This window comes from Balaenoptera ricei, chromosome 2 (genome assembly GCF_028023285.1).
Source record: "Balaenoptera ricei isolate mBalRic1 chromosome 2, mBalRic1.hap2, whole genome shotgun sequence".
Classification (NCBI taxonomy): domain Eukaryota; kingdom Metazoa; phylum Chordata; class Mammalia; order Artiodactyla; family Balaenopteridae; genus Balaenoptera; species Balaenoptera ricei.
The window spans coordinates 187,155,848-187,170,304 of record NC_082640.1 but is presented as its reverse complement, the minus strand read 5'-3'; the positions used below and the strand labels follow the sequence as shown (position 1 = coordinate 187,170,304).

General features: G+C 65.8%; 1 protein-coding gene across 4 annotated transcripts; it reads right to left on the bottom strand.

The window, feature by feature from the left end:
- Positions 1 to 2,793: 2,793 nt before the first annotated feature.
- C2H14orf180 (chromosome 2 C14orf180 homolog) lies at positions 2,794 to 13,560 on the bottom strand. Of its 4 annotated transcripts, none has more exons than XM_059915881.1 (5): positions 13,384 to 13,560; positions 7,843 to 7,969; positions 6,162 to 6,291; positions 4,511 to 4,549; positions 2,794 to 4,058 (listed from the first exon to the last, which is right to left on the bottom strand). In XM_059915881.1, exons 2-5 carry the CDS (start codon positions 7,951 to 7,953, stop codon positions 3,853 to 3,855), a joined length of 486 nt encoding a protein of 161 aa, XP_059771864.1. In that variant the 5' UTR covers positions 7,954 to 7,969; positions 13,384 to 13,560; the 3' UTR covers positions 2,794 to 3,852. The 4 variants fall into 4 exon arrangements, with proteins under 4 accessions (XP_059771864.1, XP_059771862.1, XP_059771865.1 ...); XM_059915879.1 differs by lacking the exon at positions 13,384 to 13,560 and adding an exon at positions 11,808 to 12,046; XM_059915882.1 differs by lacking the exon at positions 13,384 to 13,560 and adding an exon at positions 11,851 to 12,046.
- Positions 13,561 to 14,457: the final 897 nt, after the last annotated feature.

Sequence of the window (14,457 nt, the reverse complement as noted above, 5' to 3'; positions counted from 1 at the left end):
CTCGGCTGGATGCCATCTGCGTGATTTCCTGCAAGGTTCCGTGGCAGCAGCCCGAGTCCCCAGTGTGACCCCACCGGCCCGCGATGGTCACACTTGTCACTTGCTCCTGAGCCGCGTGTGGACAAGAATCCCACCACCTGCGAGAAAGAGCCGAGTGTGGGACGGAGCTGCCCTCTGGCCCCGGGTGGTCCCCACCCAGGGCTGAGTCCCCTCTGCTGTGGCTCCAGAGCCCCTGGGGCCAGACTAGTCTCAGCGCTAGAAGCACAGGCACGGGGGGCTGGACCTGGGGTCAGGTGGTGGCTTCGCGGGCGTCCTGGAGACTTGCCCGGGGAGGCCCCGGGGGCCCCCGTGCGGGCTGGGCTTGTGGTTGGTGGGCGGAGACAGGGACTCCAGATGTGGAGGTGCCATTTCGCAGGGGAGCGGGGGCCAGGTGCCACTGCGAGTGTCTGTGTGCATGTGAGGCACGTGAGGGTGTGCGTGTGTGTGTGATGTGGGTGCATATGTGGTCAGAGTGTGTGCATGTGTGTGAGTGTGCACATGGGCCTGCATGGCGAGGTGTGAGCGTGTGTGAATGTGGGTGTGAGTGTGCAGGTGAGCGTGCCCATGCACAGGTGTGTGGGAGCGTGCAGGTGTGGGTGGAGACCAGAGCGGGCAGCTGTCTGCAACCCCGTCCCCGGGTGCCCCCAGGGCCCCTTGCACCCCAGAGGAGGGGGCTGCCTTCCCAACTCAGGAGGCCCCGAGGGCATGGTCCTGCCCCCTCGGCAGCAGGTGGTGGAGCTGGGAGGGGAGCTGGGACCCTGGAGCTCTGCGACAAGCCACCAGGGGCTGCTTGGCTGTGGACGCCCCTCCTCTCGGGGCTCCCCGGCTTCCGCACCCTGTCCTCCGTGTCCTGTCCGGGATTGGGGTGCCCGAGGTGTAAGCACGCCCCGCCCCTCCCCTGAGCTTAGTAAATAGTTTCCTGGTCTGGCCTGCGTGCTAGTTTGCCCCCCACCCTCCAGGGGAAGGTGAGCCCCCAGCTCCCCATGTCCATGGCTCTCACCACCGGTGGATGGTTCAGTCTCCCAAAAAGCGGGGGAACAGGGCGTCCAGAGGCCACGGATCTGGGCCTGGGTCAAGGTGCCAGGTGTGGCGGGCAGCCCGGGCCCGGGAAGCGAGGCTGCAGGTCACTTGTCATGACGCTGCTCAGCTGGCACCTTTCGGGAGTGGGGGCTTGGGACCAGGGTGACTGAGGTTTCTGGCATCTCAGATGCTCTGGCCCCGGGCCTGGCTGAGAGTTTTGGGAAGAGCAGCAGGGTCCTTGGGGAGGTGTTTTGACAGAACCTGAGGCCCCCAAGGGGATGCACCCACCCTAGTCCACTGGCCGTGGGGACCCTGTCCGGCCCCGGAGAGCTCCTGGTCTCCAGCAGAAGGTGGGGTGGCTCTGCCTTGTCCCCCATCAGGTAGCAGCCGTCTGGGCCCTGGAGGGAGGAGCAGGGCCAGGATGTGGGCTTCCGGAGCCCGAGGGTCTGCTGCGGATTTGACGCCTGTGGATGGCCTGGAGCTGATCTGAGCAGCCCCTTGGTCAGGCGAGCAGAGACCTGCGTGCGCTTACAGGGCCACCTGCAGAGCGGGACTGCCGCTGACACACTGGCTGGCTGCACCGGCACCCCAGACATCCCCACCCCGGGGGCTTCTGGGAAAGGCACAGCTGGCCCCGGGGAGGGGGTACTGGGACAGGAGCCGCGCGCCCTTGCAGTGGGCAGGGGACGGACCCTCCGGGGCCGGACAGGAGGGGTGGCCGTGCCTCTGAGGCTCCTGAGGTGGGTGCACCCGATCGCTTCCATGATGCCTTGCTTCTCCCCGCTGCTGTTTGATAATGGACATCCTGTTTTACTTCTACTTCTGGCTTAACTGAAAGTAAAGATTCTTAAACTTAACTGTATCCATCTATTTCTCAAGTCAAAATAGAAACAAAAATACCTGAGCCTCTAAAGTGGGCAAGGAGGAATCATCTCTTTGCCCGTCTTTTCTCCATCTCCAGTTTGCCTTGTTTCCATTGTTGTATCTGCTTTCGATTGAAGACTTAAAGCACTGCACTCCGTGTTTGCTCCTGGAGTTCCCGGAACTTCCTAGCAACTGGGAGTTGGTCCCCCTCCCCCACAGCGGCTGTACCCTCACATCCGCACATTTTCTCATGGGTTCCGTTCTCACTGCTTCCCGTCGAGACTTCACGGGTGTGAGGATGGATTTCAAATTTTGGAATTCTTGGGGTTGTCGGGTGCACCTTGAGCAACATTTTTCCGAAGACAGTGGGGGTCACGGTCTCTCGGACCCTCCAGGGCTGAACATGTCTTTGCAACAGCGAACAGCCCTTAGCTGAGCGCAGCGGGGCCGCGAGGAGGGGAGCGCCACAGCCCAGCCCCTCTGGGCGGCTCCCCCCGCCCCCCAGTACCTGCCCCAGGGCTCTGGCGCTGGGCTTAACCTGCTTGTCTTCTTCAGGGGGCAGGGTGAGACGAGGCTGGGGGGGGGTGGGCTGGTGTGTGTGGGGTGTGTGATGCTGGAGGGTCCCCGAGGGCCAGGGCCCGGAGCCCCGCCGTGGACCCCACTAGGACACTGCTCCTGGAGGTGGGCCCCTCTTGGCTGGGCTCCCCACTCGGGGCTCCCCGAGTCCTGAAGCCCGAAGGGACCCCGGAGGCTGCCGCCCCGGCCCCTGAGGCCAGAGGGGACGGCTTGCCCACCTCTGCCTCAGCCGCTGGAGTGACTCCCACCGCAAATCGGTCCCCATTTCCCTCCTTTGGGTAAAAGTCCCCAGACTGAAAGAGGTGCAGTGTGTTTTAATAGAGAATCCGTGTCTCCCCACGTAAGCCGTGGAACAGATGCTTAGAGAAGGCCCGTGGGAGGGACAGCACAGCACCGGCGGCTGCGTAGACGCTCGTCTGAAGGCTATGGGGGTGCAGCTTCTCCCCTAGCGGTGCCTCCCGGTGTCTGACCCTGGGCCTCCCTGCTTTGTTCAGGGCCCCGCTCCATGCAGCGTCTGAGGGGACCCTGGGGTCCGTCATCACGTGGCCTCCTTGGCCTGGCAACGGGGACGAAGGCTCGGCGTCTACAAAGTCACGGGACTCCCAGGCCGCGCGGCGCCAGCTGGGACCCGGGCGCAGACGGCTGTGTCCTGAGGGTGGTGGGGTCCTCTTGGCCCCCCGATGTCCTCTCTGCGCCGGCCACACCCCCAGGCCGACGGCTAGGGAGGAGCCGGGGCAAGAGGGGATCCCCAGGCCTTGGGCCCAGTGCAGGCGTCAGACAAGCTGGGGGCTCCGGGGCGCTGCCCTGCACGTGACTGCAGGAGGGAGTACCCCCCGCCCCGCAGCCCGAGCCTCTCCCAGAGGGGTTTCGGGGTCTGGGCTGCAGGCCCCAAGCAGCAAAAGTCCAGTTTTACCTCCTCCTAGGACTCCCACAGACATAGGGAGGGTGTCCCCGTCCTCAAGGGGCTACACACGGCCACATCCGGGCCAGGCCCAAGGTCACCAAGAGTTCCCACCGGGGTGAGGGAGGGGCCCAAGGGGTAGCCTGGGGGCTGGAACCTGTGGGACCCTGAGTTTCAGTGGTGGAATTCTTGTTCTCCTAAAGCCTCACAGGGCACCCCAACATGTGAAATAGGAGGGGCTGCCTGCTTGGAGCTGGGGGGCCGCCTGCTGCATCCGAGGCCGCAGCACCCCACGTCTGATCTCAAGCCGTGGGCCCCCCTTTCCCAGTCACCCTGCCTGCAGCATCCCCGCTGAGTCCAGGGCTCAGGGCTGTCTGGAAGCCCCCAGCCCGACCTGGGGCTCTCCCTCTGCAGTGTTGCCCCCCGGGCCCAGGGGAGGTGAGTGTCGGCCGTCAGAGCTGCAGGAGGTGGCGCCAGCAGGCCAGGGCCGCGAGCCGCAGGCGCAGGAGGAGGACCAGGAGCCGGGCCCGGAGCTCCTCCAGGGCCAGCGCCACGGGCTCGGCCCGGCTGCAGCACAGCCCCAGCGCCAGCAGCAGCAGGACGCACGCCGTCAGCCGCAGGATCAGGGCGCCGTCGCGGGGCCTGCGCCGGCCGGGCGCTGGGGCCGAGGGGGGACTGGTGAGCCCGGCCCGCGGGCCTGAGCCCCGGCCCCAGTGAGGACCCTTGGGCGCCCGCCTCCCTGCAGGGCTGGTGGGGAGGCTGCGGTGGGCGGGCATGGCTCACCCGGAGGCTGGCACCTCGGTGCTGCCCGTCGGGTGGGCCCCTGCGGCGAGGGTCTCCCCGGCCCTATCTGGGCCTGCGATCTCCTTGCAACAGGGCCTCCCGTAGGCCCTGCCCTCGCACCCTCCCTGGGGAAGGAGTGAGGGGGGCAGAAGGTACCCGAGGGGTGCTGCCGCCGACCCGTGACTGTCAGGGACCCCATGGCCCTGCCGGGGTGGGGAGCCCGGCTGGAGCAGTGGGGGGTCTGGTGGTGGCCTGGAGCTGGGGCTGTGCTGGGCAAGCGTGTGGGCTGGGGCTTTGAGGGATGAGGGCCGAGGGCTCAGAACTTACCCCTGGCCGTGGCGGAGGGCTCCCTCCTGCAGGCGATGTCTGGGGAGGAGAGTGAGAGTGGGTTCGGGCGGAGCGGGGGGGCACCCCGCTCGGAGGGCACGCTGCCTCTGCCAGCCAGGAGCCCCCGGGGCCCCTCATCTCACCCGCCCACCCTAAGGACCCCGAGACGGGCTGGGTCAGCTAGAGCTACCCCTCTTCACAGATGGAGACTCGGGCCCCCGCAGGTCCTGACCCGGCCGGCTGTCCATACCCCCTGGCCGGTCAGGCTGCCCGGCGCCACCCAGGGCTCTGCCGCAGCCTCACTGATTCAGATTCTGGCTTCCAGGTGCTGGCGCTGCTCTCAGAGCCTTCCGGGGGCCCTGCGGGGGCGTGGGGTGTGGGGCCCCTGCAGCAGCCCAGGAGGAGGAGACTGCAGGGGTCCTGGGGGGGCAGCAGGGGCTGGCACTTTGGAGAGGCAGGCAGGACCCCCCCGCCTCCTGTCCGTTCCGCTTGCTCACTGGGGGACCCCAGACCAGCCCCGGACCGTCTGGGCCCTGACTCCCCGCCTGAGAGTGTCTGCTTCTGGGGCTGCTGGGAAGCTCTGGGGGTTGGGGGCCGGACCGGGGAGGGCGGGGCGGGTGAGGACCCCTGTGGGAGGCCTGGACCCGACGTTTACGATGGGCCTTCAAGGGAGACACTGACACATGTCGGGGGAGTGAGTTTTATCCGCAACTCGGCGGGACTCAGGGAGCACCTCCCTTGGGGGGGGTCTGTGGAAGCAGAATCAAAGATGCTCCCACGATCCCCCCAGGTCCTCACCTTTGTGTGGTCCCCTCTGCTTAGTGTGGGGGGCTTGTGACTTGCTTCTACCAACAGAACATGGCAAAGGGGCAGGGGTTCTGCAGCTGTGATGGAAGTCCCCACGGTGGACCGAGTCAATCAAAGGGAGATTGTCTTGGGTGGGCCTGACCTAATCAGGCAAGCTCTTTATAAAAGAGGGTCTGGAGGTCAGAGAGAGACTCTGCTGCTGGCCTTGAAGGTACAGCTGCAAGGACACGAATTCTGCAAATAACCCTGTGAGTTTGGAGTAGGGTCCCGAGCCTCAGGTGAGGCCCAGCCTTGGCTGACACCCTGATGCCTGCCTTGTGCCACCCTGAGCAGAGGACCAGCTTTGCTGCGCCCAGAACCCTGACCCACGGGACCACTGAGATAATCAGCGTGGGTTGCTTGAAGCTGCTATGTTTGTGGTGATTTGATACGAGGCATAGCTAGCTGATACAAGGGCAGTGTCCCACGGGAAGGGCTGGAGAAGGAGTGAGGTAGACTGGGGTGGAGAGGGCAGGGGGTGGGGAGAATTTGGGAGGTGGGCAGTGAAGGCTGAGGGGCGGTGGGAAACTTCAGAGCGTTGGAAGGAAGAGCGGGTGGGCTCTGGGAACGCCTACCCACTGGCCTTCCTTCAGGAAGACACTAATGACTTGGGCAGCTCTGGTTATATTTTTCCTGCCGGTTGCTGTTTCCTTGACCATCACTCTGTTCAGACCGAGCCCAGGGGCCTGGGTTTTATTGGGGTTACACCTGTGAGCACAGGGCAGTGACTGTGGTCCCTGCGGACAGCCCTCTGTGAGATGTTGGGTGATGTCCCTGCACCCCGCCTGGCCCGCTCGCCTCTTACAGTGGACGGCCACCTCCAGGGGCTCGCGGAACCGCACGCGCCTCGTGGTCCTCCGTGGCTCGGCCCCATGGCTGCGGCGCTCCTGCGGGCTTCGTCTCAGGATAGAGGGGGGGCCCTTCCTGTCGCCCTCCTGGGGGGTGGGAAGCAGAGGGAGGCAGGCAGGAGTGAGCCCCTCCCGCCCGGCCCCCCGAGGCTGGAGACAGGCAGCCCCTGCGGCGTCCCTGCCGTCTCCTCTGGGTTTATGCAGCAGGGACCAGACAGGGGCGTGGAGACCCTCTGCGGACCTGCCCCGGCCCCAGCCTGGCCGTCTGACCCCCTAGGCCTGCTGCCAAGTGGTGAGGGCTGGGACAAAGCCACTGGGACTGGTCATGACTGGATGGCCGTGTTAGCGGGGACGGGTGCGGTCCGTGATCACGCAGGCCTGTGTCTCCCGCCCAGGCTCTGCCCCCACCCATCCCGACGGGGTCCGGCACCACTTCTCCGTGTCAGTAACGGTGACGCGGTCGCGGCTGGCATCCCCCGAGGACTGACTGCCTTCGCGTGTGAGCTGTACACACGGAACCTCCCTGCGCCCCGGGGGCTCTGCCTGGTGGCCTCCTCTGTCCAGGGGAGGCCCTGCCTGAGCTCAGCGCCCTGTCGTTGCCCAGCAGCGCCACCCGGAGCCCGCGTGGGGCAGCTCTCGCCACCCACTGGGCCTCGCTCACTTACCTGTGGACGAGGGGAGGGGTCTGAGCAGGAGGCCACTGGCACGGGGCGGGGGGCAGAGCCTGGACACAGCCCGCCCAGGGGCCGCCCTCCCACCCACTGTGTGTTTGGAAGGTGGAGCCAGGAGTCAGCAGCCCTCTCCGACCTGTGTTCCCATCTATCAAATGGTGACAGCAGGCTGTTCTGCGCGGGCACCCTGTGATCCGGGGCGTTTGTGAGATGGCTCCCTGCTGGGGGGCCACCGGCTGCGTGAGCCCGCTGCCGGCCTTCCGGGCTGAGGCGGTCCTGCTGGGGCGGGAGACCCACCCGGTCCCGGGGTTTGGCCCAGCTCATGGCTGTCGCGTTCCCTCGGCTGGGACACCTATGTTTGTGGCCTGCCCTGGCCAGCAACGAGCTCAGAGCCTAGCTCAGGACTCAGGGCCTGAAGTCGGGGCCCCACCTGCTCCTTGGGGAGACCCCCTTACACTCCTTCCCTCTCCTGCTGCTGCCGACTCTCCCTTGTCCTGGACCCAGGCCTGACCTGGCTGCGTCCTGTCACCTCGCTGTCCTGCTGTCTCCACCCTCCCCCACTCCGACACCCTCCTCCCTGTGCCGCCAGGAGAAGCACCAGACTTGCTGCTGCCCTGCTCCCGAGTCCTCCATGGCCCCCACCTCCTCTGCCTCTGCCGGCCCTTCCCAGCCCCTGGGACTCTGCTCTGACCCATCCTCCAGGCCCCTTGTATGCTCTACCCCCACCTTCAGCCCTGGTCAGATGCTGTGCACTCGTGGTCATCCTGTGCCCCAGCCTGGGGACCTCTAACCCTCTCTGCCAGCCCCCCTCCAGCCCCCCAACCCAGCGATTTCCCTCCCGGGGATCCTGGGGCTGAGGCCAGCTCGGGGAAGGGGCAGGGACCATATTTCCCTCTGCTTCTCCGCCTCCCTGCCTCCAGCTGAGGCCCCCCCGCCGGACCAGCGCCCACCCAGGGCCCTGCCGCACCCTCCCCGCCCTGAGCGTGGGTGAGCCTGGAGCCGCGTCCTCATTCTTTCTGGTCTGATGCCGCGTCTCTGGCAGGGAGTCGGGGCTCAGGGCGTGTGCTGCCGTCTTCATTTACTGGAACATGGTCCTAAGATAAGCAAAGACATTATTTATTGCACACGGAACACTCCTCATAGGAATAAAATAAAAGGAGGAGAGGTTCTTCCCAGGAAGCTGGGCTGGCTTCCCTCTTCCCATCAGCCTGGCCCACAGGCAGGCACTGCTTTCCTTTGAGGTGCTCCGGGTGCAGAGGAATCCTGCCTGCTCAAAACCGAGATCGTCAGCAGCTTCCCCTGCTGCCAATCTTCCTAATTATCAGCTTTAATGGCTGCGTAATATTCCACAAGGCTGATTCCATCATTTACAGCCACCCTCCTCTGTTATTGGGGATGTTTGGGAGGTTTGCATTTTATTATTGTCACTTGCAGTTTCTTTAGGTCACTTGCAATTTTCTGAGGCCATAGATAAGACTGCAATAAACATCACTGCTGCCTCCTTCTCGGGGACGCTCCAGGCGTGAATGATGGGGTCCAGGGCTGGGCTTTGTCAGGGCTTCATGGGGGCTAGGAAAGGCTTCTCCAGGGGTTCGTGGGGGCTGGAGCTGGTGGGCCCGCCCCTCAGTCCTGCCCAGACTCTCTCTGTCTCTCCCTCCCCCCGGATTTTGGATTGCTCATGTACTAGGTGTAAGGTGGTACCTGCCCTGTCTCGTCAGTGAGCCTCTGATTGCAGCGTTTCCCATCTCTCCTCACTAATTGCAGCCCTTCTGGTGTGAATTTTCTTTCACATCCTTTGAACGGTCCTTGACTTTTGAGACCTCCCCCTATCCTGCTCCCACCGGGCCTGTGCAGGTGAAGCCCGGCAGGCATTTAGCCTCAGTCCTTTGAGGACCCTGTGGGGTGATGGGCCCCCCTCACCTCCTTGTACATGTGGGGCAACGTGGACACCAGGGGCTGTTGCCAGGTCCTCTCTGCCCCCCTCCCCCTGGATGATGAGACGGGGCGGGGTGGCACAGGAGCCATCTCCCCTCCTATCCCCAGCCCCACGCTCTGCCAGGGGCCTCTGGTCTGGGTCCTTGGCGGCCGTTACTGCTCCCTTCCTGTGCGGTCAAATGTTTGCACTTTATGAGGAGTGTTCTGCCTTCCATCCACCCTCCAAGGACCCTGCCCCCAGGGGCTGAGATGGAGCTGAGTGAGGGGCACCTTCAGACGAGCTCCTTCAGGGCCTCCCCAAAGGGGAGCTGCAAGGGGGGCCGGTTTGGGGGAGGGCTTTCTCCGCCTGGGAGATAACAGGCCAGCCATTCAGTTATTTAAAAAAGGAGCAATCTTCTCCTCTGTCAGCATCAAGCTTTTTATTGCAAATAGGGTCAGGGGGGAGCCGGCCAGCCTGGGGAGGAGGGGCGGGGAGGGAGGCCTTATCTGAAGGACCGGGTCTCACAAAGGGTGGCCTGGGGGCCCAGCTTCAGCCCCGGGGGGGAGGAGGGCGGGGTGTGTGTCTGTGACAGTGTCACTGCCAGCGGGCCCAGCTGTCGAGCCCCTGCTGTGCCCAAGGCCCTCCCCCCAGGCCGGGGGCGGTGGGACAATGTGTGAGTGTGTGCACAGCTGTGTGAGCACTTGTGTGTGAGTGTGCACGTGTGGGTGTCCATAGATGTACGTGTGTGCACGCTTGTGTGCGTGCTGTGTTCACACATGTGCGAGTGTGTGTGTGAATGTGCCTGTGTGCATGTGTGTACCTGCAACTGGGTGTGCACGTGTGTGTACATGCGTGTGTGCGCGTGCAGCGTGGTGTGTGTCCCTGGCAGCTCTGTGCTTCCAGCGCAGGCAGCCTCACTCGGCTCCGTCCTGTGCCTCCCGTGACCTTGTGTGACCTTGGCAAGTCTCTTAACCGCCCGGTGCCTCAGTTTGCTCGGCTGAAAATGGAAACAGCAGTAGCAGCTTCCCCCGTGGCTCCGGTGGGGCTGAGTGAGGCAGCTCACGTCAGGGCCCAGAGGCGACCTGGGGACCCGCCTGTGCTCGCGGCCATCAGCCGTGGTCATCACTCAGGGAGAGGGTGTGACCACCTGGCACGGAGCCTGCGTACACGGTGAGAGCCTCCTGTGGGATGTCGCCTCTCCCACGCCTCTCAGGAGCCCTGGGCCCTCTCCGGCCTGTGCCTTTGCCTGGGCCTTTCTCTGCTCCCAGGTGGTCCCCCGAGCCCAGCGTCCTCACCCCGCCCGGCAGCCTGGCTCAGGCTCCAGCTTCCCGTTAAAGTGTTATCCCTGCCACCCCCCTCCCCAGAGGAAGCGGGGCCTCTGCAGACCCCCAGGACTGGCCTGAGCCCTGGGTTCTGCCCTTTTGTCTCAGGAGCCTTGGTCAAGCGGAGGGACGGCCCCAGGCCTCAGTTTCCCCACCAGGAAAACGGAGGAGTAGCGTGTGGCTCTGGTTGGCTCAGCAGGTAAAGCCGCTCCGGGTACCACCTCTCGCCTGCCCCCCAGGCCTCCTCCAGCGCCAGCAGGGGCCCCTCCACCCCGGGCTGGATGGCGAGGACAGGGCCCCATGTGGGAGCGGGAGGCCTTGGGCTCTGGCAGGGACAGCGTGTAATACGAGTGCCCTGGCTCTCAGGCTGCCTCGTGACAGATGGGTGATAAAGGGTGGAAAATAGCTCTGGGCCTGGGCCTGCAGAGTGTCACACCCCCCACACCCCCCCCCCCCCCCCCCCCCGCTCTGCCCCGTCCCCTGCCTGGGGAGGGCACGCCCCCTGAGGGTGGGGCTTCCCAGAACACCGCCTGGAGAGGAGGGGAGCCTGTCCTTCCCGGGGTGGGGACCTGCCCTGGGCCTCCCCCAGAGCTCCTGCTCCAGCCCTGCGGGCCCTGGAGGGTGCCGAGCGGGGTCCCCAGGCTTCCGCCCGCGTTCCAGGAGAAGGGGGTCTGGCCAGGACGACACGCCCACAAGACCCCCACTCTGACAGTCTGCGCGGTTTGGGCGAGCACCCTCCCTCCCGCCCTACCTGATGCGCCTTTGGGAGACAGTGACAACATCCACAGGGGTCCCTCCAGCCCAGCTCTGCACCCCATCCCCCCACCCCGCCTGCTCCCCCGGCCTCCAGGGGCTGCTGCCTGGGCTGGGCCGGCTCCACTTGGTTCACTGCCTCGAGCAATGCTGAGTCCTGGGTCCCGGCCGCCTGTCCCGCTGCCCACACCTGCCCCACCGCTTGTGACACCGCTCACTGGCCTTCCGCCTCCTGTGGGCCAGGCTGTCGCGGCCCTGGGTCTGTCCCCCGCTCCCTCCCCCGCGGCCTGCTGGCACACCTCTGTCCTCATTGAGGGACCTCTGAGACCCCCGGCGCGGTGCCGGCCCTGCACAGGGAGGGCCCCTCCTTGGCTCTGACCCCACGCCTGGCACCGGCTCAGCACCCGCACCTGCTCCATCGCCCCTCGAACCCTCCCTGCGCCTGTCCGCCCGTGGGGACCTCAGGGCGCAGGGGACAGACAAGCTTGCCGAGTCGCACAGCCCTCAGGAGCCCCGGGCTCGGGGCAGCAGCGCCACGGCCGGGCCCCTCCCGCTGTCCTGTCGCGGGGGACACCGCCTCCGGGGCTGGCGCAGGCAGAGGACCACGCCAGGACCTCGCCGGGGAGGCTGAGCTCATGCGCACCAACTCACACACCACATGCACATACACACACCACACACAGACACACACACACACACCACACATATGCACACACACATCACACATGCACACAACACACACCACACACATACACACATACCTACACAGACACACACACTCATACGCACACACCATACACACATCTCACACACACAACCCACATGTACACACATCACATGCAAACACACACACTCGTACACATATGCACATCCCACACACACGTTTATACACACAGGCTCACACACACACACACGCGCGCGCGCGCACACTGCTCGGCCCACCTGGGCTCCTGCAGCTGTCGCAGCCCTGCGTGAGCTCGCCCACCTGACGGCCTATAATCCTCTGGCGATCAGAGCCTCCAGCACAGTGGGAACCGGAGCCGCTCACAGGCCAGCCGAGAAGTTTCCATTCCAGCCACGGGGCAGTGGCCTCAGCGGTCCTCTGGGCTGTCCTACCCTGAGGCGTCCTGGTGGCAGTTTGACCCCCTGCCCAGAGCAGCTTGGCTGAATTAAGGGGCCTGAGGCCACGAGCTGCGCGTTTCCTCAGCGGGAAAACGAGACGGGAGGCTGTGGCCACCCCCATGCTGGCCTTCCCTCGGGAGGGCGGGGAACAGAGTGAGGGCTGGCTGGCTAGCGGCTGCTCCCAGCCCAGAGCTCCCAGCCTGGCAGCTTCCCAGATCACACCATTTCTGAATTAAGCCAGGGGAGGACTCCCGGGGAGGCCCCGTGGGGCTGGCCTTGCTCACTAGGCCTGCCCGGCGCCCGCTGGCCCTGCCCGGCGCGGGGATCCAGAGAGTGGGAACTGGCCCGGTGGTCCCGAGGCCCCTTCCACACTGAGATGCGAGGCCCACACCTCTCTAGGGCACATTCAGGACATGGGGTGGCAGCAGGACCGGGTGATGGCTGTGTGCCTGCTGGGTGCGTGGGGACAGCCAGCCTCGGCCTCGGGAGCCCCAGGTGACAGGGCAGGTGGACCCCCACTCGGACACCGGCCACATCAACCCACGTTCCCACCCCCAGCTTCTGCCCACCGTCCAGAGTGCTGTCAAGATGGAGAGCTAGGCCTCCCGGGGTACCTGCACACAGCAAGTGCCAAATAAATGGTGCGTCCTGAGCCCCACGCGCACGGTGGGCCAGGATATGGATTCCCTCTGATAGAGTCAGCTCAGAAAAGAGCCGTGTCTCTGGGGATGCCCAAAAGCCATGGCCTGGGCTCAAGTGACCCCAGTAACGCATCTGTTCCCTCTGGGCTCGGCCCACAGCAGGGCCCCTGAGGGCCTCTGGGGAAGGCTTGCTGGCGTCGGTGCCCGACCCTGCCGCCTGTGCCGCGGCCCGTGCGAAATGCCCAGAGCCCGAGAACCCTGGCTCCCGGGCCTCGGAAGGCTTGGGTCCTCGTGGGGTGGCGCGTGGAGGGACCCACAGTCCAGCTTCGCCTGCACATGGCCTCAGGCAGGAGCGCGGGTGAAGGGCCGGTGGGGCCTTCATGTCAGGCCTGGCCGCGGGGGAGGGGCTCAGAGCACCAGTGGCCTGGGACACGGCTGAGTGCGCCGGCCACCCACCCTGTACACACCAAACACGAGGTTCAGAGGGGCCGGGGCTTCTGACGTCACCCACTGCCTGGTTTGCCTGGGACTGTACTCGAATGAGCGCTGAGAGCGCGCGGCCCGGGTGGGTGGGATGGGCGGCCCCCCAGCCCCCGTCCAGGGCCACAGTGCGCGCTGCCCGGCCTCAGTCCACTGCCGCGCGCCCGCCTGCAGCAGGGTCTCTGCCCGCATCCATTCTGGGGAATCTCTCCGCTCCGGCTGCCTCATGCCCTGATGCGGAGTGAGCATCCCCTGTGCCCCTGAGTGGCTCTCACCTGGCTCCCTCCTGGGTCTGTGAGGGGTGGTGCCAGCTGGGCGCTGTGGCGTCCCCCAGTGGGCACCGTGCCGCATAACCCTGGCCTGGTCTCGCTGGCGGTGCCCCTCCTGCGCCCTGGAGAGGCGGGTGCTGGGCTGCTCAGGTGAACGGGGCCGCGACTGCCCGGCCTCCTGCTGCCCTGGTCTGGAGCTGCGGCCTGCCTGCCTGTGGGGCCAATCTGTGGCCGGCCTGTGTCCCCGCCCCAGGCCCCTCTGCCAGGTGGCAGAGCTCGGCCAGCTGGCAGAGGCTGAGCTATAATTACCTCTCCTCTTTGGCAGAAATAGCAGCGACCCCGAGGACAGGCCACTGGCCCCAGAGCAGGAGAGGAGGTGGCCATTTCCCAGGCCCTGAGAACACAGGCCCGGCCTGCAGAAAAGACGAGGGGGCAGCGCCCCACCTGCCCTCCAGACCCGTACGTGTCTTCCCAGGCCGGTTCTGGAGGCGTGCAGCTCTTGGAAGACCCAAGGGCCGGCATCAGAGGAAGAGTGTTGGGTGGGGGGAAGGCAGAGGGTGGGGTGATGTGGGGGCCTGGCGGGGTGCAGGCTGTAGGAGGGTGGGGTGATGTGGGGGCCTGGCGGGGTGCAGCCTGTAGGAGGGTGGGGTGATGTGGGGGCCTGGCGGGGTGCAGGCTGTAGGGGGATGGGGTGACACCAGAGTCCAGCCCCCGACTGACCCTGCCCCAGGGTGGAGCCCCGAAACAGAGAGGGGCCGGCCCTGACCCCTGCTCCTGCGGCCTCGTGCGTCCTGCCTTGGGGTCCCAGGAGGAAAAGGCAAAGCACAGGTCCCAGGCTGCCGGTTAAGGGCACAACGGCTGAGTCCCGACATTGCCTCAGAGCTAGTAAATTACCCGAGCAAACTGCTACGCGGGCAGCGGGACAGGGCGTCCTCAGGGACAGCCGGCGCCGGCCGTTCCCTCCTCTCTGGTCAGCAAGAGGGGACATAAACGTCCGCCCTGGAGCCCCAGCCTGAGCAGTGCAGCACCTCCTGCGGTGGGACAGGCCCCAGGCCCCTGTGGACAGGAAGCTGACAGAGG

Coding starts and splice junctions, on each gene's coding strand:
- C2H14orf180 (XM_059915880.1), bottom strand. CDS start 7,199: ATGAGCTGGGCCAAACCCCGGGACCGGGTGGGTCTCCCGCCCCAGCAG. Junction 6,292..6,869: donor ACCCCTCCCCTCGTCCACAG/GTAAGTGAGCGA, acceptor CCCACCCCCCAG/GAGGGCGACAGGAAGGGCCC. Junction 4,059..4,510: donor GCCCTCCGCCACGGCCAGGG/GTAAGTTCTGAG, acceptor CCTCGGCCCCAG/CGCCCGGCCGGCGCAGGCCC.